Below are 23,057 nucleotides of genomic sequence, written 5' to 3'. Positions count from 1 at the left end.
TTTTGAATGTTGAATGTGAAAATTATTGAAAAACACGTCTTTTTAAGCATGTTTAAAAATTTATGGGGTCGTACCGCCCCTCCGTCACCAGATATCAAAAAATGGATCTCGGATTTGTGACCAGGTACAAAAGTTACCCCTTAGGACAAAGTTTCACGCAAATCTAAGAGAAGCAACTTTTCTCGATTTCGTGTGAGTTGTTAGAAAATTACTCAGATATTTTCTATGAATGTTAATATCAATTTGTTTATCAATAACCATGCGTCTCCACGATTTTGTATTTTAGCCAAAAAACAAACTTTTGACTAATATTCACCACCATTATCTGCAGTGAAACAGGGCCGCAACCTGATCCCGATGGACCCGAACGGTTCGAGCGATCCGTACGTGAAGATCAAGCTCATCCCGGATGCGGACAACGTCAAGAAGAAAACCAAGACCATCCGGGCGTCGCTCAATCCGGTGTGGAACGAGACCCTCATCTTGTAAGCTGGTTTAAATTTTGTTTTCTTTAATATTCTGTATTAATTGGTTGTTTTGCAGTGAACTGAAGGGCGAGGACAAGGATCGCCGGGTGCTGATCGAGGTGTGGGATTGGGATCGAACCTCGCGGAACGATTTCATGGGCTCGCTGTCGTTCGGCATCTCGGAGGTCCTCAAGAACCCGGTGGACGGCTGGTTCAAGCTGCTCACGCAGGAGGAGGGCGAGTATTACAACGTGCCGGTGCCGGAGGAGGGTGCCGACCTGGTGCAACTCAAGAGTCAGATGAGGGTTGGTGTTTTGAGGGACTGGGAAATTGTTTGAAAAGTAAAATTTAATTTATTTACAGAAAACATCCATCTCGAAGAAGATTCCCGTGCTGGGCGACAAGGACGTTCCGCACAACATGGGCAAGAAGGACGTCATCCGTTCGACGGACTTCAACTTCTTGATGGTACTGGGCAAGGGTTCATTCGGCAAGGTAATGCTGGCCGAGCGGAAGGGCACGGACGAGCTGTACGCGATCAAGATCCTGAAAAAGGACATCATCATCCAGGACGACGACGTGGAGTGCACCATGGTGGAGAAGCGGGTGCTGGCACTGTCGCAAAAGCCACCGTTCCTGGTGCAGCTGCACTCGTGTTTCCAAACGATGGTTAGTACTTGTACTCATTAGGCGAATAAACATAACAATAACTTACCTTCTTATTTTAGGACCGATTATACTTTGTCATGGAGTACGTCAACGGCGGTGATTTAATGTTCCAGATTCAACAGTGTGGCAAGTTCAAGGAACCGGTTGCCGTGTAAGTACCTACTAGGCAGAGCGAGAACAATAACGCAACGCACACACGCATCGCAGTAGCCATCGCTAATCCAAGCGATCGATTTGGGGTCGCCTACTACGATTTCATGAATCGCACACGTGGGTGAAATTAGCTTGGCAAACAGTTAATGGTATTATTTCCACGTCGTTCCTCATTGCTCACTCCTTTTTTCGTGGGGAAAGCAAAGGGAAAACGCACCGATTTATCGCCGGACACGGGTTTGGAGTGCCGTGGCCGGGGTCAGCAAAGGATAATTAGTTTTTTGTTGTGTTCCCCCACCCCGCCCCCGTTTTGAGTGGGTGCCACGAGCGAGCGTGATTCGTGGGAATTTGGTTCCGGTTAACGATGGATGGGTGATGCCAAGGGATGGCCGTTATCCCCGCGTCTCGACGCGACGTGACGGTGATTTTCGATCTTAATTATGTCGTTTTGGAACGGTGCGGGGGTGGAACGAGATGGAAGTTCATTTTGTTTTGATATCCCGAGAGTGGGCCTGTGTTAATTATATGATAATCATTTTTACGCGCCGAACATTAGGACATTTAATGGTTGATGTTTTCGGGATTAGTGTGGAATATCACTCGTGCTGAATCATCACATATGAAATTTGCCTAGAACAGTGGTCCTCAGCCAGCGGAACCTGGCGGTCCATTTAGACAATTTAGCCTAGTATTAACGCCACTTTACATTAATAAAAATAGTATTCTCCCCATGACCCATGAGAGTATCGGGGCCTCATTTACACAGCGGATTCAGTGGGTATTTCTTAACTTTAGGCTACGTGACTCGGTCAATAATACATCTTAAAATTTCATCATATTCACTAAATATTTTGCTATACAATCAAGACTGTGTGAAAAAAAAACAAGACTGTGTTCTTTTTCCTAAAACGAACGTTTCATTGTTAAACAAAGTCGATAGTTTGTTTAAATTATTAGGTGTTTTCAGCAAATAAATATTCCAGCTTTTTTAACTAAGGAGGCAGTCAGAGATAAAAAATATCATATTAAAAAAATATAGCTTCCGAAAATTGTGTAAATTTTTTTAACAATATAAAAAGATAGAACAGTTTAACGATGTTTTCATCTGACAACTAAACGAATAATAATCATTAGTTTAGTATTTGAAAATTTGGTTGGTTGAATGTTAACACGTTTTTATTGATTATAATAAAATTATGACATTTTCACCAGTTTCTGATGAAGAATAACAACTTTTTGACGCAACATCTGTCAACATTCCCAGGTGTAAAATTGCCATATTTTTTACTGTGAGTGAGAATTTGCAAAAAGATGGAAAAATGACAGTATAAACTTTAGTGCCCACGAGCTCATGGCCTGCTGCGATGCCCACAATCAACGGTGTGATCCAAATTTGATCCCGCTACTTACCCCACTGCTTTCCTCTCAGCTTTTACGCGTCGGAGATTGCGATCGGGCTGTTTTATCTGCACGCCCGCGGCATCGTGTACCGCGATCTGAAGCTGGACAACGTGCTTCTGGACCAGGACGGACATATCAAGATCGCCGACTTTGGCATGTGCAAGGAGGGCATCGCGGGTGACAAGACCACGAAGACATTCTGCGGTACGCCGGATTATATAGCGCCGGAGGTTGGTTGGATAATTTGGAGTTCTTTTTGGGGGTGTTTTAACCTGTGATGTGATTTTAGATCATTTTGTACCAACCGTACGGTAAATCGGTTGACTGGTGGGCCTACGGAGTGCTGCTGTACGAGATGCTCGTTGGACAGCCCCGTTCGATGGGGAGGATGAAGAGGAGCTGTTTGCGGCCATTACGGATCACAACGTGTCCTACCCGAAGAGTTTGAGCAAGGAAGCCAAAGATGTCTGCAAGGGGGTAGGATTGTTTTTGTAGTTTCTTTAAGCTGGGATTAATTATTGATCAAAATTGTTCGTTGCTAGCTGTTGACCAAGAACCCGCAGAAGCGTTTGGGCTGTGGAGCACGTGGTGAAGAGGATGTCCGAGCTCACGCCTTCTTCCGCCGCATCGACTGGGAAAAGATCGAAAATCGCGAGGTGCAGCCACCGTTTAAGCCGAAGATTGTAAGATTTCAAGCAACTTCAAGTGGCCAAATTTGTTCAAGACCAAATTCTCCTTTTAGAAACATCGCAAGGACGTGTCCAACTTTGACCGTCAGTTCACCTCGGAGAAGACGGACCTGACGCCGACCGACAAGCTCTTCATGATGAACCTTGACCAGACGGAGTTCAACGGGTTCTCCTATCTCAATCCAGAGTTTATCCAGCACGTTTAAGGTGGGACGGAAGGCAGGCAGGTGTGTGACCAAAAAACCAACCAAGTATTCTGCTCAACTTCAGTGTCGTGCAATCCGTGTAGCGGCGTGTTCTAGAGATCCAATCCAATCCAAAGAAATGGGATTACCTTGTAAGCATTGTAAGAGAAATGTGCAAAAGCCATAAATATTTGCAAAGCGAATGCAAAATATAAGCCATTTTCAAGCTACTCTCCTAGGCATGTAACTAATTCTGTTTCGGTCTTCCTTTCAAAAAGAAACAAAAAACACAAAAATTGACACCAAAATATGGAAAAAAAATATTTCATCTGCTCGCTCTATCTCCTTCTCAACTGGAGCGCCTAAAAGAAGCAGTTTCACGCTTATCTTATACAAACCCGGTATCCTTCTTGCCTCGGGTGTTGACGACTTGATTTTCCACCTAACTTTTAAACCGCACCCCAAGATGGTGCAAGAAAAATCCAGGCCAAATAATCTCGTAGTGTACTGTTATTTCTACTAAAAATGTGGCACCTTGTTATATACTATACACACATACATACACCCCTTTTATATTTGAAAGTGAATAAAGTGTGAACACTTTTTGAACTCTTATTAAATATATATACAAGACAGGAAAAAAGATTGATTCTATTTAAAAAAGAAAAAAAAAAACATTGATGTTGAAGTAAAGCATAAGCAAAAGTAACACACACACACGTACTCACTCGTAGCAAACAAAAAAGGGCAAAATGAAAACATAAGCCTAGATTTGAATAAGCACCACTTCGCGATGCGTTGAAGGCAACAAAAAAAAAGAAAAAGAAGTCACAACATTACTCACCCTCTATAAGAAAGAAAAAAATCTTTGAACAATTTGTTGCAACCTCCCGCGGTCAAATCGAAGCAACCCGGTTGGCCGTTTTTCTTACAGCATCTTCTACCACGAGGTTCATGACTTTGACAAGGTAAGGCGGATCGTTCAGCTGGCAAATATTATTAATCACGCAAGGCATATACATAGCATGAAAACCGAAAAAAATAGCATGAAAACCGGATTTAATATGGAGATTTTCAGAAAAGTGAAAATTTGACCATTTTCCTGACAAATTTCACCGGATTTTATTCTGCATGGTTGATCGGCAATTTTTTTTTTTTAAATCTCGTTATCAATCCGAGTTTTGGGCTAACCACCTTACCTTATCTAATTTACAGACTTTCGTTACCACGAAAAGTAAATTTATTTCTGAAATCGAGAAATTTAGCACTACTCTGCAGGGAAAACCCTTCTCCGGAATCGATCGATTTTGGGCCAAAACGTATGTTTCTAAAATCTTTAACAATGTTTTACTTGGTTTTACTGTGCAATTCCAAATTATTTGGCTAGATGGTTAACTGAATTAACGAATTTTAGTTGTCATTAGTGCGAGCAAATTCGATTCAAATTGCGAAGATAAATTTTTTTTTTTTGAAATATTTTTGTTCCAAACCATGGAAAATAAAACAAAAGTTCCATTAAAAAAATGATGAACTGTCAACCTGCTCTTGATTTTTTTATGTTTAAAGTTGTTTGATTAAAAACGTTTTTTGATACAGTTTAAAACTAAACAGTCTTAAAAAAAAGCTCAATGAATTTGATCGGGAATTCAGAAAAATGTTTTTCAGGTAAAATCCGTCTTTTTTGCTATATTAAAACAGGAGATCCGTCTTACCTAAGCCAATCTATGTACCATGCAAGCAGCCTACCAAGTGACAGATGGCGCACCAGTGCTATCTAGATGTTGCCTAAATTATTTCATTTTTAAATCTTTTGTCGTTTGTTGTGTTTTGTTGCTTTGCTCTGCAGCTAAACCCGTTTGTTTCGTTTTAATCTCCTAAAAAAACACATAAATATAATGGCGTGTTTTTCATTCTCTATATCGTTAAACGACTTCCAATTCTTTAAGTAGCAATAATTATTATATTTAAGCCGTATCAACTCGACTATGTATGGCATATAGGCAGACAAACAAAAAAAGTATATAAACATTCAAAAAATGAAACAACAAAATGGAGCTTTAATCTTGCACTTTATATTATATATGAATGATGAAAAAACAGAACGTATATTATTCTTTTTACTTAAAACATACATTTAAAAGAGTAAATTTAACAAATATTAAATCATAATTGTGATAATAGTGAAATTTAATCATTTCAAAGAAAAACAAACAAAAAATGCATCTCTTTCTATAGTCGAAGCAGCCCCTTTGAAGAAAACTTCCGAGGCTTCGGCCACACCTAGACGTTTGATCTTCACAACCCCAATCTAAAATAAAAACACATAAAAAACATACACAACACACAAAAAGTTTAGCGTAGATTGAGGATCATAAATTTGCACTACATTATATACGAAGCTGGTTGGTAAAGTTCAACCACACCAACATTTATCAGAAACTTCTCCCGTGCAGTTACTGCCGATAAAATGGGAGAAGCAAAAAAAGAGATACAAAGCATTGAATCTAGCATTTCTAATAATCGATTAATAAGCAAACAACAGCAAAATATTCGTGTCGTAAACAAGTGAGCGAGCAGAAAGCAACATTAGAAACAAAACAAAAAAAAACACTCTCTCTTTTAGGATATGTATCAAGAAACCAAGAAAATAACAACAACGCAACTAAAGCGGAAGTAAAACCCTCTCTAGTGAAAAAAAAAACTCCTGTGAAGCAAACGCAAAAAAAAAAACAAAAACATACAAAAACGAATGAAAAATGGTGAAAAACATGCAAAAAATCTCACTATAATTTTGACAATCTAAATGTAGTTAATCTTAATGAAGAAAAACCAACATTGAATCATGAATAGCTTAGAACACTGTGAGATCGAACAGGTCAGTGTAGAGGGGACAAACTGAGCGAGAAACATTTTACTGAAACATTCCAGCAGTCCCGAAAACAAACAAAAAATCGTGCGAAGATATAAAGTAGTGACAAACAAAGGAAACCCTCCCTCGTAGAGAAACTCGTTAAAACTTAACTTCTAAGCGTATGACGAACAGGGTGCCAGCTGAGCATACCTTTTAGATATTTATTGATTAAAAGAAAAACAAGCAAGCAAGAAGCAGTAACTATTTGTAGTTAAGGACGAGATTATTTACTCTTATTTGCTAAACTGATTATGTTTTACGTTGGTTGCCGTGCGGCAGCAATGATCAAACGAGAGAAATTAAAAAGGAATAAACAATGATAGTCACTATATAATTATGATAGTCTTCGTTTGGCTAGTTTTGTAAATGTTGTTGTTAAATTTGAAATGTTCTTACCTATATTTCTACCAATGTTCTTGCCACTATTTGAATACTAAATTGAACAAGAGTTAAATAAAACAAGGAAACTAAACAAACAATTAAAAACTGAAACAGGAATACCAAACCACTACCCTCGAGAGGTACGCGCTAGGGATGGCAGCCGAAACGTTGCCCCGCACGCGTGTGTAATCTTAACCATCAACGAAGTCCCACCTAGAAACGAGACGCAATCAACCGACTCCGACACACACACACAAAAAAACAGTTTAGATGTCCGATTTGTTCTACGGTCCTCCGCTGAATGTTCATTTTCCCCCCACTCCTAAACAAGCTACCGAGCTCACGGGGCAACGTTTCGGTACGTTTCCTTCCTCGAGTGACGAATCGGGAATGCTACACCCGGAATGAACCCAAGTTATGAAAAGAAAAAAAAAACAAGATAAATGAACCTGAGTAAAATAAACACTAAAAGTGAGAGATAAACAAACGTTTACAAAAGAAATACTGATAAAATTAAAAAAGTAACATGCAAGATGTGTAAGGAAATTTCTATTTCACCACTGCCTTAATTTTTAAATCTGTAACAATTTGTGAGAATCGCGAGATCACTCTCATGAGCAAAAAAACAACATACAAAAAGAACATACACACAGACACACATGCATTATGGAAAATAATAACAAGAAAACAGAAGAAATGAGAAACTATTACTATACTACTTACTAACTACTATTACAACAAACTACGAGAGTCAAAGCACCTATCACAAAATCGTAACGGTAAATCGTAGCAAGCGTGGATGTGAAAAAATGGAGAGTGCAAAAAGAAAACAAAAAGTGCTGTTTAGTTTCGAATCCTACACCCTCGAAACACCATGGCAACTCGCCGGGGACAGAACATCAACAATAAGGGGACACGCGACACGGACTACTATGTGGAAAACCAAAATTTTAGCTAATCTTTTACATTTATCTATTTGAATTTATATTCGAGAATGAACAGCAACAAAACAAAAAGAGATATCACACACGTATAAAATTTAAAAACAAACAAAAGACACACTAAAGAGATTCAAGCATTTTATATTTCAGTGTTTCTTTTTCACACCTCTAATTGTTATCAGATTTCAAGATATTGATTGAATTTAAGGCAAAAGAAACAAATATTAGCATTAACACAAGAGGAAAAACAACATAAGCATACTCACGAGTAATATTAACTAAAGCGTAAGAAACAAACCAATTTATCTTGGAGCAGAAAAGGTTAAGATATCCCGGAATGAAACAGAAAAAAAAACAATTTGCAACTCAGTAAATGACAGCAATTCAGTCACATACACACACATTACTCAGAAACAACAATGGAATACAAATAGCATATAGAAAAAACGTACTCTTTCTTCCTTTTTCAACTCACGAACACAAATTGAAAGCAAACAAACAGAACTCACTCACTCACTCAAGAAAACATCAAGTAAAAGCAAATACAAAAATGGAGAAAACAGTGAAACATTCAGCAAAGCATTCAAGGAGGTAGCAAAAACAAGAAACAAATAGGATTATCGTGGTTTGGTGAAATACAGCAAGAAAACAACAAAAAAACAGTACTGTTCTTTTATCTGTAGACAAGAAAACTAGCTGTGTATTTTTTTTGTGCCGAAAAATCATAACAGTTTGTATTGACTATTTCCGTAGTTACTTCAGAAGGGCGATACCTTGGATGTAAACAAACAGTCCATCCCACTTGCTCTAGTGACAGTTCACACCCAATATTTCACCCTATTGAAAATTTACTACGGATTAAATTACATACATTGATGCTCTCCTTTCCTCGAAATTCTCTATAGCTCAATCCTGGCATCATTTTGCATCAGTTTAATTGTACTTCTCTTTCTCGATGGCCACTTCAATAACGTCATCCAGAGGGTTGACTGTACTTCAGCGCCAAGGATTGAAAACAAATTGATCGTAATATATCGACTCACGATAGAGACTTCTCCATAATATGTTTCTGATCAACCATCTACAAATCTCGATCGATATTTTACTATAGAGAAATCTCGATCATAGATCATGGATCATTGCTTTTTTCAAATATTTTGGATTTCTGTAATTTTTTAATGTTTTGCCTTCTTCACTATAATCCTGCACTAAAAATCTGGAGTTTTTTTAAAAGGTCCAATAAACCAAATTTCCAGTTTTTGCTTTTTGGGTGTTTTTTAAACCGCCTTGAGTCAGGGGTATTGAAAACACCCAAAAGGCAAAAACTGAAAATTTGGTTTATTGGACCTTTTCAAAAAAAAAAAAAAACTCCAGAAATGAACTTTCTAATAAAACCTCGGAGACCCACCTTCACGTATAAAATCGAGTCAGAATCGAAATCTGAACTAATTTCTGTGGGTTTTGAAGTCGGAACTCACTTAAATGTATGGTAATTATGTCCGGATCCATCATCCAACCTTTCGTTGAATAGGTAATCGAGAGATCTATCAAACTTGTACAAAATTTGAAAGATCTAGCAACCCTGCCTTATGCTTTGACCACTAAAGTGATGCTTATGTAATTTTTTGAAGACGGATCTGACTCTTTATTTGTAATCAATGTCCGAATCAAGCATTTGGCCTTTCGTTGGAGAGGTAATTGGAAGACCTTTCAAATTATCACAAAATTTCAAAGATCTGGCATCCCTGTCTCATGGTAAGTTAAGTAAGTAGTGAGGAAGGCATCGAAAATCTAAAAGCAATCAAAATTGCAAATACAAAAAAAAGATTCAAACATTTCCAGGTTTTAAAAATTCGAACAATATTTTTTGGTGATTTGAATTTTGATAATGTTTTTGTTATTTTTGAAATGTTTAATATGTTCTTATATTTTTTAACTTTTTCAAATGGTTTGATAGTTTTTGAAAATTTTGATTTTTTTTTCTAATATTTTAAATTTAAAAGTTTGAATTTGTCTCAATTCACTCCATATGTCTCGATTCGTGCAAGATGACAGAAATTTTGTTCAAAATATATATTTCAAGATTTGGGACAAGTTTGAGATAACAATCAAATTTCACTTTATTTTCTCGCTTACAAGCAGTACAATAATTGGTTCTTCCAGCTTGCTAGAAATAAAAATATCCGCACGGCCTTTGGCATCCACCAGAACGGACGTTCCTGTACATTCACCACTCTCCACTCCTCCACTGATTAAATCACAGTAAATCCCCGCCGGAAGGCACGTAAACAGATTCGCCTTCATACTGATCGATATCTCCGCATTGAAAGCCACAAAACCAATCTTCCCTCGACAAAAAGCAACCTGATTTTGTCCATTGTCCACCCAGTTGATCACGGGTTGTCCCACAACCGCACCGCGGAACTTCATCATCCGCTTCACCACCAGCCACCGGTGCTCGCAGATCCATCCTCCGGTGCACTGTCCAGCGTCATCAAAATCAACCGACACAATCCGACCTCGAGCGTCCATCGGTGGTCCTTCGTCGTCCGTTTTGAACCCAAACGAACTCATGATCCGCGGAGTTCCGTACCGATGGGCCAGCATAAATACTAGCGCGATCTTGTACTCTCGACGGTGCTTGAAGGTCACGATCTGCTTGGTTTCGTTCACCTCCGGAAGTCGCTGCAGGATTGGGGAGTCCACGAAAACCACCGATCGTTCCCGCGGAAGATAGCCCAGGCGGGTTCCCGTGAAGAGCATGTGGTGGAACGGTTTTCGTTTGTACATGACTTCTCCAATGTCGTACGCGAACCGATATTCCGTCACCATTCCCATGTACGTGTACTCGGTCTTTCTCGAGCCTCCCTCGTTAAAATCAGCCACGTCCTGGTAGATGAAGGGTCGACTGTCTTTGGGGAAGCCCGCAGAAATGCTCAAATTCTCCAGTTTCGAGTACAGCGCCTTGAAAAAGAGATTTTTGATCCAAGTAACCATTGAAAAATTATTGTTTTGCACAAACATACCCTCAGATCGTGCGGCCACATGTTCTTAGCGGAATTGATGTAAAAGCCAGCCACACCCACCGAAATAAGTTTGTTCATGAACTCGACCATTCTGTCCCGAACCCGTGCCAACCCCTGGTTCAAGTCCGGCCGATCATCGATCTGACAGTTCCGCACCTCGTGAGCATCTCTCGGGTCAACAATCGTGCAGGCATCGTTAAAATCCCCAGCACTGTACGGCGTTGCCGGATAATCCTTCATTTCCGGATACGCCACCGATCCAGCGGTCCCCCGAACCGTCCCACTGCCACCGGCCATGTTGTTCAGCACCACTTCCACGTAAACGCGCACTCCCCCGTCGTTGCACGCGCTCACCATCGACCGGAACTGCGACTCGTCACCAGATCTGCCGGAAATCTTGTACGAAATCGGTTCATACCGTTCGCGCCACGATCGATTTGGCATAATGCGAACCTCGTTCACCGGGGACACCTGGACGGCACCGAACCCGTTCGGACCCAGGTACGCCACACATTCCGCCTCGACATCCACGTGGGTCCACTCGAAAAGCTGCACGATTCCGGTGGCTTCCTTTTTCGCAAAATGCGGATCAAATTGACCGCCGGCCTTGGTCGTGAAAATTGTCACTAGTAGTAGTAGGCTGCGATGCATTGTGCGACGACGGCTACTGCGATGTAAATGACTGAGTGGTCAGCAGAGCGCTGCCTAGCGTATAGTTGTGAAGGCAAAGGTTACTAGATCACGGTTTGGTTTCCGGTTGATCTGGTGGCATTGCGGATGAGGGTTTTTTTTCTGAAATGACGTCACTCTTATAGAGACTAGTTTCCCGACTGTAATTATTTACTGCTGTTGTCATTAAAATGAAATAAGATTGCTGAAAGCGAGTAGTATATCAAAGACTAATGAGACTAAAGAATTACATCAGTCAGTTTATTTCATTGCATATTAATTGGCTATTTGTACAGAGGATTGTTGTTACAAATATTTATAAGGGTCACGATTGGCTAATTAATTACAATGTTTTTTTGCGAGATCTGGATTGTACAGTATACTAACTTCTAAAAAAACTTACATCTATAAGCTTAACCTTTCGTTTTCGCAAAAATAGACACATCCAAACTGACCGGCGTAACGAGCCATTTTTGCACCTCCTTGCTACCGTTGCAATCTTCCATCTTCAGGAACGTTCGGCTCTCCATGTCGAGCGCTAAACACTTGCCATGTTTTACACTCTTTATCTGCCCCGAGTCGATCTTGTACTGCCAGGCTTGGTTTCCCCGACCCCGGTGGCATCCAAAGACGCCGAGCTCCGAGCCCGTGTAATCGAGACAATGCTTGTAGCTGTTCAGCTCCTGATAGTAGTTGTGGACCCAAAATTGAGACTTTTCCGCGTGATCGCAGCTGTCCATGCCCACGGTGTTGGTTGCTGCGTGATACGTGAGGCACGTGTCGTTGCCGAGGGCTGCATTTTTTACCTGTGGGCGGAATTTGATTACGTGAAAATCTTATCGTGGAAACAAAATCTAAACAAAAAGGTGAGTAATTCGGAAACGCTTTGGTTGATTTTTTTATCATTGAGATGTTTGGGATCCTTTTGTCGCCACCTTGGCTGCCATTCTACGCAAAACTGTCCATGTTAAAAAACAGCTGATACAGATTTTTCAAAAAGTATACGATAAACTGACGTATACTCAGAATCGTCAGAATCGTCCAAAAATCACATGCTATAATTATGCGTAAAACGACAATAGGGTCCTAAAGCCTTATGTAAATTTTTATGTACAACGGTAAAAAACACGGTTAAAAATCATTCCTTATCACTTTTCTTTCATTTTAATGCAAACAAAAATAATTGACAAGACTACATTTTTTATGGATCAACTATGGTCCCTCGGTACGAGTCAAAAAGGGCTGGGATGTTAATTCTTCAAAATTGATTTTAAAATTTATTTTAAATTCTTTTCGATCGTACAAAGGGTCATTGTACTCAGAAAAATAAGCTTTAGCATTGTGAACAATAGTATCACAATTTTAAGCTTCATTTTAGAACCCAATTAGGTAGTCTGCAATAAAACTCCAGAAATCCTTTAACTAAACTTTAAAATTTAATATTTAATTTGCAATCGAAAGGTAAAAATTTTTATTGGTTGTACCGCTTTCGAGATATGACCAGTTAAAGTTTAATTTTAACTGAAAATTAGGCGTCTTTTTTATTTTAATGTAATATTTTTTCGATAAGTCTTACCTAAGAACCATTAGGTTGGACCTCTGATTGCTGGATACAGAATAGAAAAGAAAAACAAATAGAAAAATTGTAAATTAAATTTCCAAATGGTCCTATCTATATAGGAAACCCATGACGGATAGGTTGTTTTAAAAATGTAATCTACAATTGATGTTTTCAAAGTTTCACCCAAAACATCCCCCATTTTCTAACGCCGGTATCCCAGCAACTAGAGGTCAATTTCTAGAAACTATCTAAAAAAAAACAAAAACTGTAAAATTCTGTGCCAAACAGCAGTCCAAAAACTAACATTATTTCAACTCACACGAAATCGAAAAAAGTTGCGCCGACCCCTCGTCGATTTCCTTGAAACTTTGCTAGAAGTCAAAAATAAGTTTTAAAATCACTGCCATTTCCCGTTCCGATTTCCCGTCGTCAGACAATTTCTGGAATTCGGGGAGTATTGCTCATGTCAGTAAACCAACCAAATTTGAAATTGAGCACGAGTTTACATTGGAATAAACAGAACACGCTGGAAAAGCTGCCTTATTACAGTTCAGATTTAAAAATATTAATAGTTTTTATTTATTCTTTTAAAAAGGAATTTAAAAATTAAGACTATGTTTAGACAGCAAATAACTAATCAAAAATGCTAAACTGGTAAACTCACCTCTCCACGAAACGCTCCCTCAATCAGCGGATTCTTCATCTCCGGATACGCAGTCTCAATGTAGTACCGGAACGTCTTACACTTCGCTTTCCGCCGTACCTCCTTCCTGCTGGACACATCACCCACCTCTTCCACCGGATACCGCGGCAACCCATAGATATCAAAAATGACCTGTTTGTATTCGTCCATCCACACCTCCGCCAGTCTGAGTGAATTCGCTCTCACAACGTCCTTGTTCGCTTTCATCAGGTAGGGATGTCCCGTCTTTTGAATGTGAGCCACTCGCGAACATGGGACGGTCAACATTTTTCCCCCACAGATCCAGCTCTTCATCGACAGCTCGATATTTTCGATGCCGTAGATTTCGAACCCCTCGTCGTACCACCCGAGCAGCTCGAAGAACGTCCTGTTGATGGCAAACAGTCCACCGGCCATCGCCGGCGTCTCGAACGGTTCCAGCTTGTTCTGGGGCTGCTTGACGCGACTCCACCGGCCCCACCAGCCAAAGTTCAAATCCCAATCGTACGCCCCGTAGTATGTGGGAGCATTTTCCGTGCGCAGGTGCATATCGTGCTCGTCGATCCAATCGATCGTGGGAATTGCGATCGTCATCCAATTTCGCGCCACCGGATCCAACAGCGCTTCCAGCCAACCTGTAGACCGTTTAAAGAAAGAAAGACATTGTTTAAAAAACATGCTTGCCTTTTTTTTTTTTTGCGCACAAACGCAACGTGGCGCGATCGTAGACGGGGGTAGTAAAAGAAATTTTATACCAACTGTGCACTCAACGTGGGCATCGAGGAACGTAATAAGCGGTGCCGTGGAGTTCCTAGCGCCAAGGAGTCGTGCGCGGATCAGTCCTTGACGGGTGGGAGCTCGCAGGATTCGTACCTTGGGGTATGCCGCGAAGTAGTCGTCCAGTTGGGTTTTTGTGTGAGCTGAAGGAAGAAACTTGCATTAAGAAGACCGTTGAAGATCGATGATCATTCCAAGATCACTTACGCAAGTAGGAAAAGTCATCGACTAGAATGATCTCTTTGACCAATTTGGGTGGACTTCGATCGAGAATCGAGTGAACGGTTCGAACCAAAACTGACCAGGCTTCGTTGTAGAACACGATCACGATTGAAGTTTCCGGTAGATCTGGTAGAAACCGGTTTGGTTCCTTGCACCAAGCGTCCCGCGTGTCCGGCAACCTCCGATGGACCGACATCAGATCCGATAGGTACTGGTTGAGACCCTGCATATCGTAGCCCTGTTTCATGAGGGACGCGATTTCTGCATTGGTAACCCCCGCCGAAACAGCCACTCCCATGTCACCGGGTGGCGTCGGAAACCTCGGATCGAGCGTTTGCAAGATGTATTTAAATTCAGTCACATTTTCATCTGCCACAGTCGTTCTGTACTTGAGATTCTGCCTCAACTGGATATAGTTCTGGAAATCGGCCATCTCCCACCGGGCACTGTACACCATCACCAGCGCCGTCACGCAGACGATCGAAAGCAACACCGCGAGGAAACATTTCTTATTAAACACCTGGTAGAGCAATCGTGATTAGATTAGTAGGCGCTGTGTTCACATCCACCCCCTGTCAAGCAGATCTGTCAATTACCCGAATCATACTTCACCGGTGCGTCGCTCGTGGGAAACTGAACCGAACTAGTTGAATGTCGCGAAGCTCGTTGACGGCACTTCAATAAGTTGTCGATGTCTCACGACACATGTCACCGTCAATCGGGCACCTGTTATCGTCACTTTTGCCGAACCGACAAGTAACGAGGACGAACCTAGGCCACACTACCTCTGATAACAGCAATAGAACGAATGATTCTCTTGAACGTCGTCACCCACATCACAGTAGGCTTTCGCGAAGAAAGCTGCGCGCCGGTCTCTAACAATCAGTAAGCTTATCCAAGGGCTCACTTGTACAAACAACGTAAGGTACGCAAATGGCCAACTACGACCAGCACTAGCGGAAGACTACACCGGACAATGCTGAACGTCAACGAGTGCGAGCGCGCGCCTCGGCAGCAGGTTGCTTCGATCAGCACGTTTTCGTTCTTGGGAAAGAAAACAAAACTGGGCGTGCTTGCTTGGTCCGTGGCGGTTGTAACTTGGTTGGGGTATTTTTGTTACTTTCTGATGATTCTAGTTATCAGTTTTTAATTGCTCTTGTATCAAACTTAAACATTCACACACTCTGAAAGATGGGTCGATATTATTTTCCCATTAGCTTGCAAACCAATCAGTAAGCAAATAAGGGCGCAGCAGGTTCTTTTCCTATTAAACATTTATAATAGGGCGATTGCAAATTAATTCAGCTTGAATAACTAGTGCTAGTGGTGTGGTGAGTCCCCCTGCAATATGACTGCAAGTAGTGCACGATAAGACGAGCCAGTCGGCAGCTATTTGCTGTTCGGATTTGTGTCGTTGGTGCAGTTTGATACATTTTTTCTGCTGCCTGTCTGTGGTGAGCTGAGGATTTTACTGCGTTTCCGTGATTCTCTTCTCTTGAATTGTAACAGGCGTGTTATCGGCCACGTGACTTGCACTGTTGAGTATAAAAATGAAAAGAAAAACGATTCATTTATTTAAATTTTTAACTTGATTCTGCAGTCCCTGTTCAGACTGTAGTCCCAGTTGATGGTAACTGTTTATTGATGTATATTTAGCAGAATAAAAGTACTTTTATTGATGTATATTTAGCAGAATAAAAGTACTATACTGGATGCAAAACAAAGAAATATTTTATTCATATATTTTTCATGTTTTTTTTTGTTAAAAGCTGATTGACCTACAAAATAAATATTGAATATATATCATTAAATTAAAAAAAATCAAATATTGTTATGAAAAATATAACAGTTTTGTTAAAACAATGAATAAATTGAGTTGATAATTAGCCTTTTCTTATTTTTCACTTATACCATCAAATTTAATTTCCGCGATTCCATTTTAGTTATCAAAATTTCCGTAATTAAAATACGCAACTTTAAGTATCCAAGCATCTATAGGTCATCGCTGAATTTTTCGAGTTATCGCAGTTTTAGTGAAAAAAGTTGATTTTTGCCGTTTTTGTTATTTTCTTGTTTTTGCGCGTGGCGCGTCCAAAAACACGGATATTATTTTCAAAAAAATCAAACCTCCGAATCCTGTTAATGAACCTCGTTTATTTTTTGAATGTTAGGAAAAATTTCCGAGGAATCCGTTAAAAATATTTTCAGACATAGGCTCTTTGGCCCAGACATCGACAAAACGGCATTTTTAATTTTCATAGGACTTTTTCAAATGTTTGGCTAGATTTTTTGGTCCCCAAACTATTTTTACTTGAAAGCCAAACTTATCACCTTTGATTTGCGTCCAAGTCACCTAAAATCGGTTAAAATGGAGAGAAGTTATGTGTTTGTGAAAAAGTGGTTTTTGTGAAAATCGACGAAAATGGATTTTTTTCGCCAACCCTAACGTGGCGTAGGTCACCCTAATGGCCAAACAAAAAAAATCGGGTCTAATTATTTTGGCAAAGGAACCCCCAGAAACATTTGGAGCCAAATTGAAGCACTTTTATTATTTTTTTCTTTAACTTTCATGTGGAACTGCGGAATAGTTGTAAAGTTTCAAAAATGTTTTTTTTTAGATTTCCTGTTCATTACGTTTTAAAGCAAATGTCTTGGAAATAATTGAAACTTTTTTATTCTAATCTTTTCCTCCCCCAAAACCAAACAAAAGATTTTTTTTCTGAAATCTTTTATTGTGGATATTAGAACTCAACTGTTAGAAATAAAAAAGTTAATATGTATTTAAGCAGCAGGCTTAGCCGAATGGCTACGTTGTCCGCTTTGTAAGCGTATTTACAGTATTTATTGGTCAAGGTAGCATTCTAAACACTGTTAGAACTTTTAAATCTAGATGTAATTCTGGTGAAAGCTTAATTAAGAACCGATAAACTAAATTTGTGTGGTTATGTCAATATTTTTTTGTACATTTTTGTAAATACATGTAATCATGGTTCATTTACAACAGCAACACTTACCGCTTGTCATTTTTTTTCTGTTAACGTTGTCATGATTCCATCGAATAGCTGGGTAAAAAATATATTTTGTAACGTTCTGTAAACTAATCCTTATCTACTGCCTTGGTATACTAAAACAACGTTTTAACTTAAAAAACTATGCGTCTCCTTTAAAATCAACCAATTTGAGATAATTTAAAGGGGGCGCATGGTATATTAACCTTTTCTAAGGAAACAAATGCCTGTTATAATTCGTTTATTCATTCAAGGTTCAAATAGGGAAACTTCCACCGTTGAGATTCTTTCTGAGTATTACAAGTTTCCACAGTCACTGCACTTCTCTCATCAATTCCCAGACACAAATTATGTTTCACACTGGTAAATTGCTTGCTCTCTTTGGAGTAGCGCCACTCCTGATTCCCTCGCATCTTGTGACATTTGTACATGGCCAGCGCCGTTCCGGTGAAATCCAAACACGTGTTGTTCGTACTCAACTCCCCGAGCATATTGTACACCCAGTGCTGGCGTGAGTCACCGTTGCAACGTTCCAGCCCGAACGTGCCCTCAGCCGTCGGATATTGAAGGCAACGGGTGGCGCCAGCTGCCAAGTTGATGACCTGAAATGGTAAACGTGATTTTAGTTTGGAAAGTTGATGTTGTATTACAGTTACTTACTTCACCATGGCCTACCCCACGACCTTCCGGGTCGTCCAGCTCAGGAAACACGTTGTCCAGATACCACCGGAAGGAGTGGCATTTGAGAGATTCTCTTAGCTTTTTGCGCGACGAAACGTCACCAAAATTTCCGCGAAATTGTGGCCCCCCAAACATGTCGTAGACCACCTGAGCATACTGATCGAGCCACACTTCGGCCACGCGAACCGTGTTGATCCGAACCCAGTCGGTAGTTTCCACTCGCAGGTACGGGTGACCCGCCTTCTGGACGTGGCCAACCCGTGAGCACGGAACCGTCTCGATCCGTCCCCCACACATCCAAGCCTTGAGCGAGAGTTCCACATTTTCACCGCCGTAGATTTCGAAGCCTTCGTCGTACCACCCGAGATGGCCGAAGAAGGTCCGGTTGATCGAGAATAAGCCTCCGGCCATGATGGGCGTCGGGAACGGTTCCAGCTTGTTTGCCGGTTGAACCTTCCGATCCCAGCGACCACGCCACGCAAACTGGAACCCCCAATCGGTTGCTCCGTAATAGCCGAGGGATTTATTCGACACGAAGGCCAAGTTGTGCTCGTCGATCCAGTCGATCGTGGGGACGGCAATGGTCGTGGGATCTCGGGCTACCCGGTCCAGCTGGGGCTGCAGCCATCCTAGAGTGCACTCACAGTGGGCATCCAGAAAGGTCAGAATCTCGGTCGTTGCATTTTTGGCGCCAAACAGACGAGCTCGAATGAGTCCTAGACGTTTTGGAGCTCGCAGAATACGAACCTTGGGACTCCGAGCAAAATATTCGTCCAGTTGAGTTTTAGTTTCCGCTGAAATGAAACACAGATTATTTTAAGTATCACTCTTTGACCAACTCAACTCACGCAAATACGAGTAATCATCCACGAGCAGAACCTCGCGAAGCAGCTGCGGAGGAGACCGCTCCAAAACCGAATGAACCGTCCTCACCAGAATCGACCACGGTTCGTTGTAGAACACGACAACCACCGTTGTCTGAGGCAGGTGGGCCAGGTTCCGGCCCGGTTGTTTGCACCAATCGTCCCGATAGTCCGGCAGACGTCGTCTCACAGAGATAAGATCGCTCACGTACTGATTAAACCCATGCTGCTTGAACTGCTGCTCAATCAGCTCTTTGACTGCATCGGGAAGATCCGCCGGTAAAACAACCGGTTCGCCCATGTCCCCAGGAGGGGGTGGCAGCTTTGGATTGAGCTGGAACGGTGAGTACTCGTGGATCGAGGAGCCACCCTCGCCAACGAACACGTGCGATTCTGGAGGTTCCAATCGAAGCCTTAGATTCTCGATACGTTGGCTCATCGAGCGATGATAACCGGCGAACAAGACGATTACACTCAACAGTAGTATGCAGATAAGAGTCGTCTGATGGTTCCTCCAGCAGCGAGCCAAATTCTGTTGCAAATTGAAAAAAAAAGTTGTATTACAATTCAATAACCAAAGTGGGCGATGCATCAGATTAATCCCTATCAATGATTTACAACCCCTCGAAACTCCACGCCTACCTTGCCGATGATAGTACCAAAAAACATTGCTCGTTATAACAGCAACACAAAATCGTAGCAGACGCGTGAACTCTTGTTTATGGCCAAACTGTGAATGGTGGTTGCACCTCCGAATATCTCTATGTTTGATTGGGCCATAAATTCGTGCGCGATTGTGTGAGGCTTATCTAATTTCGTTCTTATCACGTTAAAGTAGATAATAAAAATCAAACGTGAAAGAGCGCGGCTGTGTGAGTTAAGAACGGAAAGAATGGTATCAATTTTTTTATTTATTTTTTTTTAAAAGAATAGCAAACATCTTTTTATTATTTTTGTCAAAATTAATGTCTGGCAAAATATGCGCTTGGACACTGCTCTCAATTTTGAAAGCAAGACTCAGAATTACTCCGACTTGGTAATATCAAAGCTAATTTTTGAGTAATTTTACTCAAAAACTGTGTAAACTTGTGAAATTCGTAGTAGTATTACCGTATTTTTTTCTGTGTATAATTTCTTGTAAGTTACCTGTTTTATTCTTCGGATACCCATTCGGTGTTCCAAATGCCTATTTGGGTTTTCAAATACTTTTAAATAATGTTTTTCTCGAAATCAATAAAATAAGAACATCAATCTCGTTGAAACCAAAAATGACATAAATGGCAGAATGATGAAAAACAACGCCTGCTTATATTTTTTCGAAATCTGTTTAAAAAAAAAAACGAACTTTTTATCAGGTCTTAAAAACAAATGTAAACATTGAATGTATTCTTCTCACACCTTATGCCAATGGTCATTTGATTATGTGGGATATACTCAATATTTTCGTTTCTTTAGGCTGGTACAAATATTTTTGAAAGTTTTTGTCACCCCCCTTCAAAATCAGGGACAAAAACAATATTTTTTTCTAAAAACTTCAAATTTCAGTGGAAATTTAAATGCAATTAGCAGAAAATACTTTCCCCGGTGTTCAGAATCATTATTAGCAAGTTTGGGTTTATTCAAAAATCTTTTGAATTTTTGAAAATTTTGCAAGTTAATTGCAAAACAACTGAACTAGTGTAAAATGCATTTTGAAACACTTTTTTCATTCAAATCTGTTTTTTTAAATGGTCCAATAAACCAAACTTTCAGTTTTAGCTTTTTGGGTGTTTTTCAATACCCCTGACTCAAGGCGGTTTCAAAAACACCCAAAAAGCAAAAACTGGAAATTTAATTTATTGCACCTTAGCAAAAAAAACTCCAGAAATGTTGAAACTATGTAGGGTAGGGTAGTCATCAATGAGACACTTTTGGTTTTCAACTTTCAAAGATTTTTCTCATTTTTTCATCAGCATGTTTTAATGAGCTTTTTGTTGCATTTTCTTTCTTTTAATGTGTTCTAACATTGACCAAAATATGAGATCGATCCGACATCTACAGCCACAGTTATTCAACTGTCTCATTGTAGACGCACTTGGCAGGAACAATGAGACAGCTGGGGAACAATGAGACACACTACGAAAATCAAGATTTTTCTAGTAAAACATCATGTTTTTGTATTGTTCCATTGCAGGTAACTTGCCTTGAACATTTTAGAGCAATTTGGCCAACATGAAACTTTAATTAACAAAAGTTATACTAAAAAGTATTTAAATTTAGTAAAATCCGTATATTTATACCAAATAACTTTGTATTTTTGGTTAAATGAAGTTAAAACTCAATAAATATGCCAAAAATCACTTTTAATTCATGTTTTGAAAGATTTCCATAGATTTTGAAAAGTTTAATGAAGAAAAATCAAAGTGTCTCATTGTTACCCATGAGCTGAAATGAGTGGGGAACAATGAGACAGTCCTGGATACTGGGTATATTCTAAATTTTGGCCAAACCTAATGAAAGGACATTGTAGCCCAACTCAATCCCTATGGAACGTCGAAAGAAATTTGAAGAAATATTAGTTTTGGTGTTAATGGCAGCCTACGAGCGAAAAAGTAATTTTTTTTCATAATTTACTTTTACATCCCAGAATCAAACATTTATGAATAACTTTTCAAGGAAGCGTCCATAACCAAAGCCACTATAATGGCAGACGTGTATCCAGTAGACACACCTTTCCCCCAAATATGAGCCTGATTGGTTGAAACTACGACTTGTGTGAGCCATTTTATCATTGTTTCCCGTGTCTCATTGATGACTACTCTACCCTAATTCATTTTTTTTTTTGCCACCGCTCAACTTCGGCCAGAGCCGGTTTAGATTTAGGGCCAAACTGCATCAAAATTGACACAATTACATATAAGACGTTGATTTTTTTTAAACAAACCCATTGCAACAACAACAAACACATTTTCCCCCTGACTTTTTACACGACATAAACTTTGAAAAATATATGCATTGGCCTTGTTAGGTTCCAACTATTTTACACAAACTATAATTAATGTGTGTCATAATTTGAAAATGCTTTTAATGAAAATAAGTTGGTAGCTTAATATTTACACTAAGTGTTTTCTGGTTCATTGAAGCGGAAATTCAATAAAAAAATAAAAACGGCCGCATTAGGACTCATTCTGGGGCTTTTTTCAATTGCGTAACAATTATATTTATTTTTATCAACAAGAATTTTGTTTTATTTTTTTCCAGAAAACAGTAGAAAATTCACATTTTCGTGAAATTCTAACACGTAACCTTATGGGCGGGACAAATTTGACTTGCGTTTTTCTCGGCTTGCTGTTTTAACATATGGGACGGACTTGATTAGGGTGGCAGTGAAGTACTGTGTACAACATAATTAACAACAAAGTTTGACTGTTGTTACAATCAGATTGTTGCAGGTCCGTAAGCCTGACAATTTTTGAATAAGAAGACAACAACTTCCTTGGTTACTGTGCACCCTTAAGTGACAAATTTCGACTTGGTTCTCAGCTTGATAACTGCGAGCGTTGATAACGTCATGATTCGAATTCCCGGACGCTTCGAAACCCGGACACCTCATCTTGTTTTATCAATTATTTGGATATAAGTTCGCATTATGCATGTCAAAACTGTGTTATTTGATGAATTCTAACTTCAACTTTCATTTAAAGTTTGTTTGAACGCTGTAGTTAATGTCAAAACAATTAAATAAAATAAAATTATAAGATTACAAAATATGCGAAACATTTCACGTGAAAT

The 23,057-nt window shown here is 39.9% G+C and overlaps 4 protein-coding genes across 4 annotated transcripts in view; 1 reads left to right on the top strand and 3 right to left on the bottom strand.

Annotated features, from left to right (window-relative positions):
* Window positions 1-8,489, top strand: part of LOC6037194 (protein kinase C, brain isozyme) — a 76,503-nt gene extending 68,014 nt beyond the window's left edge. The window contains 9 exon segments of the mRNA XM_038253726.1: window positions 332-485; window positions 544-772; window positions 831-1,136; window positions 1,196-1,287; window positions 2,719-2,920; window positions 2,980-3,058; window positions 3,061-3,167; window positions 3,233-3,373; window positions 3,433-8,489. Of these exon segments, the coding sequence (XP_038109654.1) occupies window positions 332-485; window positions 544-772; window positions 831-1,136; window positions 1,196-1,287; window positions 2,719-2,920; window positions 2,980-3,058; window positions 3,061-3,167; window positions 3,233-3,373; window positions 3,433-3,585 (1,463 nt within the window). The 3' untranslated portion in view covers window positions 3,586-8,489.
* Window positions 8,490-9,878: 1,389 nt separating this feature from the next.
* LOC6037192 (alpha-amylase A) lies at window positions 9,879-11,585 on the bottom strand. Its single transcript, XM_001847071.2, has 2 exons — window positions 10,824-11,585; window positions 9,879-10,761 (listed from the first exon to the last, which is right to left on the bottom strand). Exons 1-2 carry the CDS (start codon window positions 11,472-11,474, stop codon window positions 9,913-9,915), a joined length of 1,500 nt encoding a protein of 499 aa, XP_001847123.2. The 5' UTR covers window positions 11,475-11,585; the 3' UTR covers window positions 9,879-9,912.
* Window positions 11,586-11,739: 154 nt separating this feature from the next.
* On the bottom strand, window positions 11,740-16,080 carry LOC6037191 (putative polypeptide N-acetylgalactosaminyltransferase 9). Its single transcript, XM_038254047.1, has 5 exons — window positions 15,331-16,080; window positions 14,720-15,254; window positions 14,491-14,655; window positions 13,718-14,370; window positions 11,740-12,298 (listed from the first exon to the last, which is right to left on the bottom strand). Exons 1-5 carry the CDS (start codon window positions 15,337-15,339, stop codon window positions 11,906-11,908), a joined length of 1,755 nt encoding a protein of 584 aa, XP_038109975.1. The 5' UTR covers window positions 15,340-16,080; the 3' UTR covers window positions 11,740-11,905.
* A 1,427-nt stretch (window positions 16,081-17,507) lies between these two features.
* LOC6037189 (putative polypeptide N-acetylgalactosaminyltransferase 9) lies at window positions 17,508-20,090 on the bottom strand. Its single transcript, XM_001847069.2, has 4 exons — window positions 19,929-20,090; window positions 19,272-19,818; window positions 18,403-19,217; window positions 17,508-18,344 (listed from the first exon to the last, which is right to left on the bottom strand). Exons 1-4 carry the CDS (start codon window positions 19,953-19,955, stop codon window positions 17,988-17,990), a joined length of 1,746 nt encoding a protein of 581 aa, XP_001847121.2. The 5' UTR covers window positions 19,956-20,090; the 3' UTR covers window positions 17,508-17,987.
* Between the last annotated feature and the right edge of the window lie 2,967 nt (window positions 20,091-23,057).

The sequence above is a fragment of the Culex quinquefasciatus genome, chromosome 2 (genome assembly GCF_015732765.1).
Source record: "Culex quinquefasciatus strain JHB chromosome 2, VPISU_Cqui_1.0_pri_paternal, whole genome shotgun sequence".
NCBI classification, from domain to species: domain Eukaryota; kingdom Metazoa; phylum Arthropoda; class Insecta; order Diptera; family Culicidae; genus Culex; species Culex quinquefasciatus.
Note: the sequence above shows the minus strand (reverse complement) of the source record. Positions and strands in the feature narration are given on the sequence as shown.

Bases quoted from the DNA above. Each gene is read 5' to 3' on its own strand.
- LOC6037189 (XM_001847069.2), bottom strand. From the start codon at position 19,955: ATGTTTTTTGGTACTATCATCGGCAAG. The intron at 19,819-19,928 runs GTAGGCGTGGAG...AATTTGCAACAG, and splicing joins TTGGTACTATCATCGGCAAG to AATTTGGCTCGCTGCTGGAG. The intron at 19,218-19,271 runs GTGAGTTGAGTT...GTTTCATTTCAG, and splicing joins GGATGATTACTCGTATTTGC to CGGAAACTAAAACTCAACTG.
- LOC6037192 (XM_001847071.2), bottom strand. From the start codon at position 11,474: ATGCATCGCAGCCTACTACTACTAGTGACAATTTTCACGACCAAGGCC. The intron at 10,762-10,823 runs GTATGTTTGTGC...CTCTTTTTCAAG, and splicing joins TGTGGCCGCACGATCTGAGG to GCGCTGTACTCGAAACTGGA.
- LOC6037191 (XM_038254047.1), bottom strand. The intron at 14,656-14,719 runs GTAAGTGATCTT...TTCTTCCTTCAG, and splicing joins CGATGACTTTTCCTACTTGC to CTCACACAAAAACCCAACTG. The intron at 14,371-14,490 runs GTATAAAATTTC...AACGGTCTACAG, and splicing joins CCACGTTGAGTGCACAGTTG to GTTGGCTGGAAGCGCTGTTG.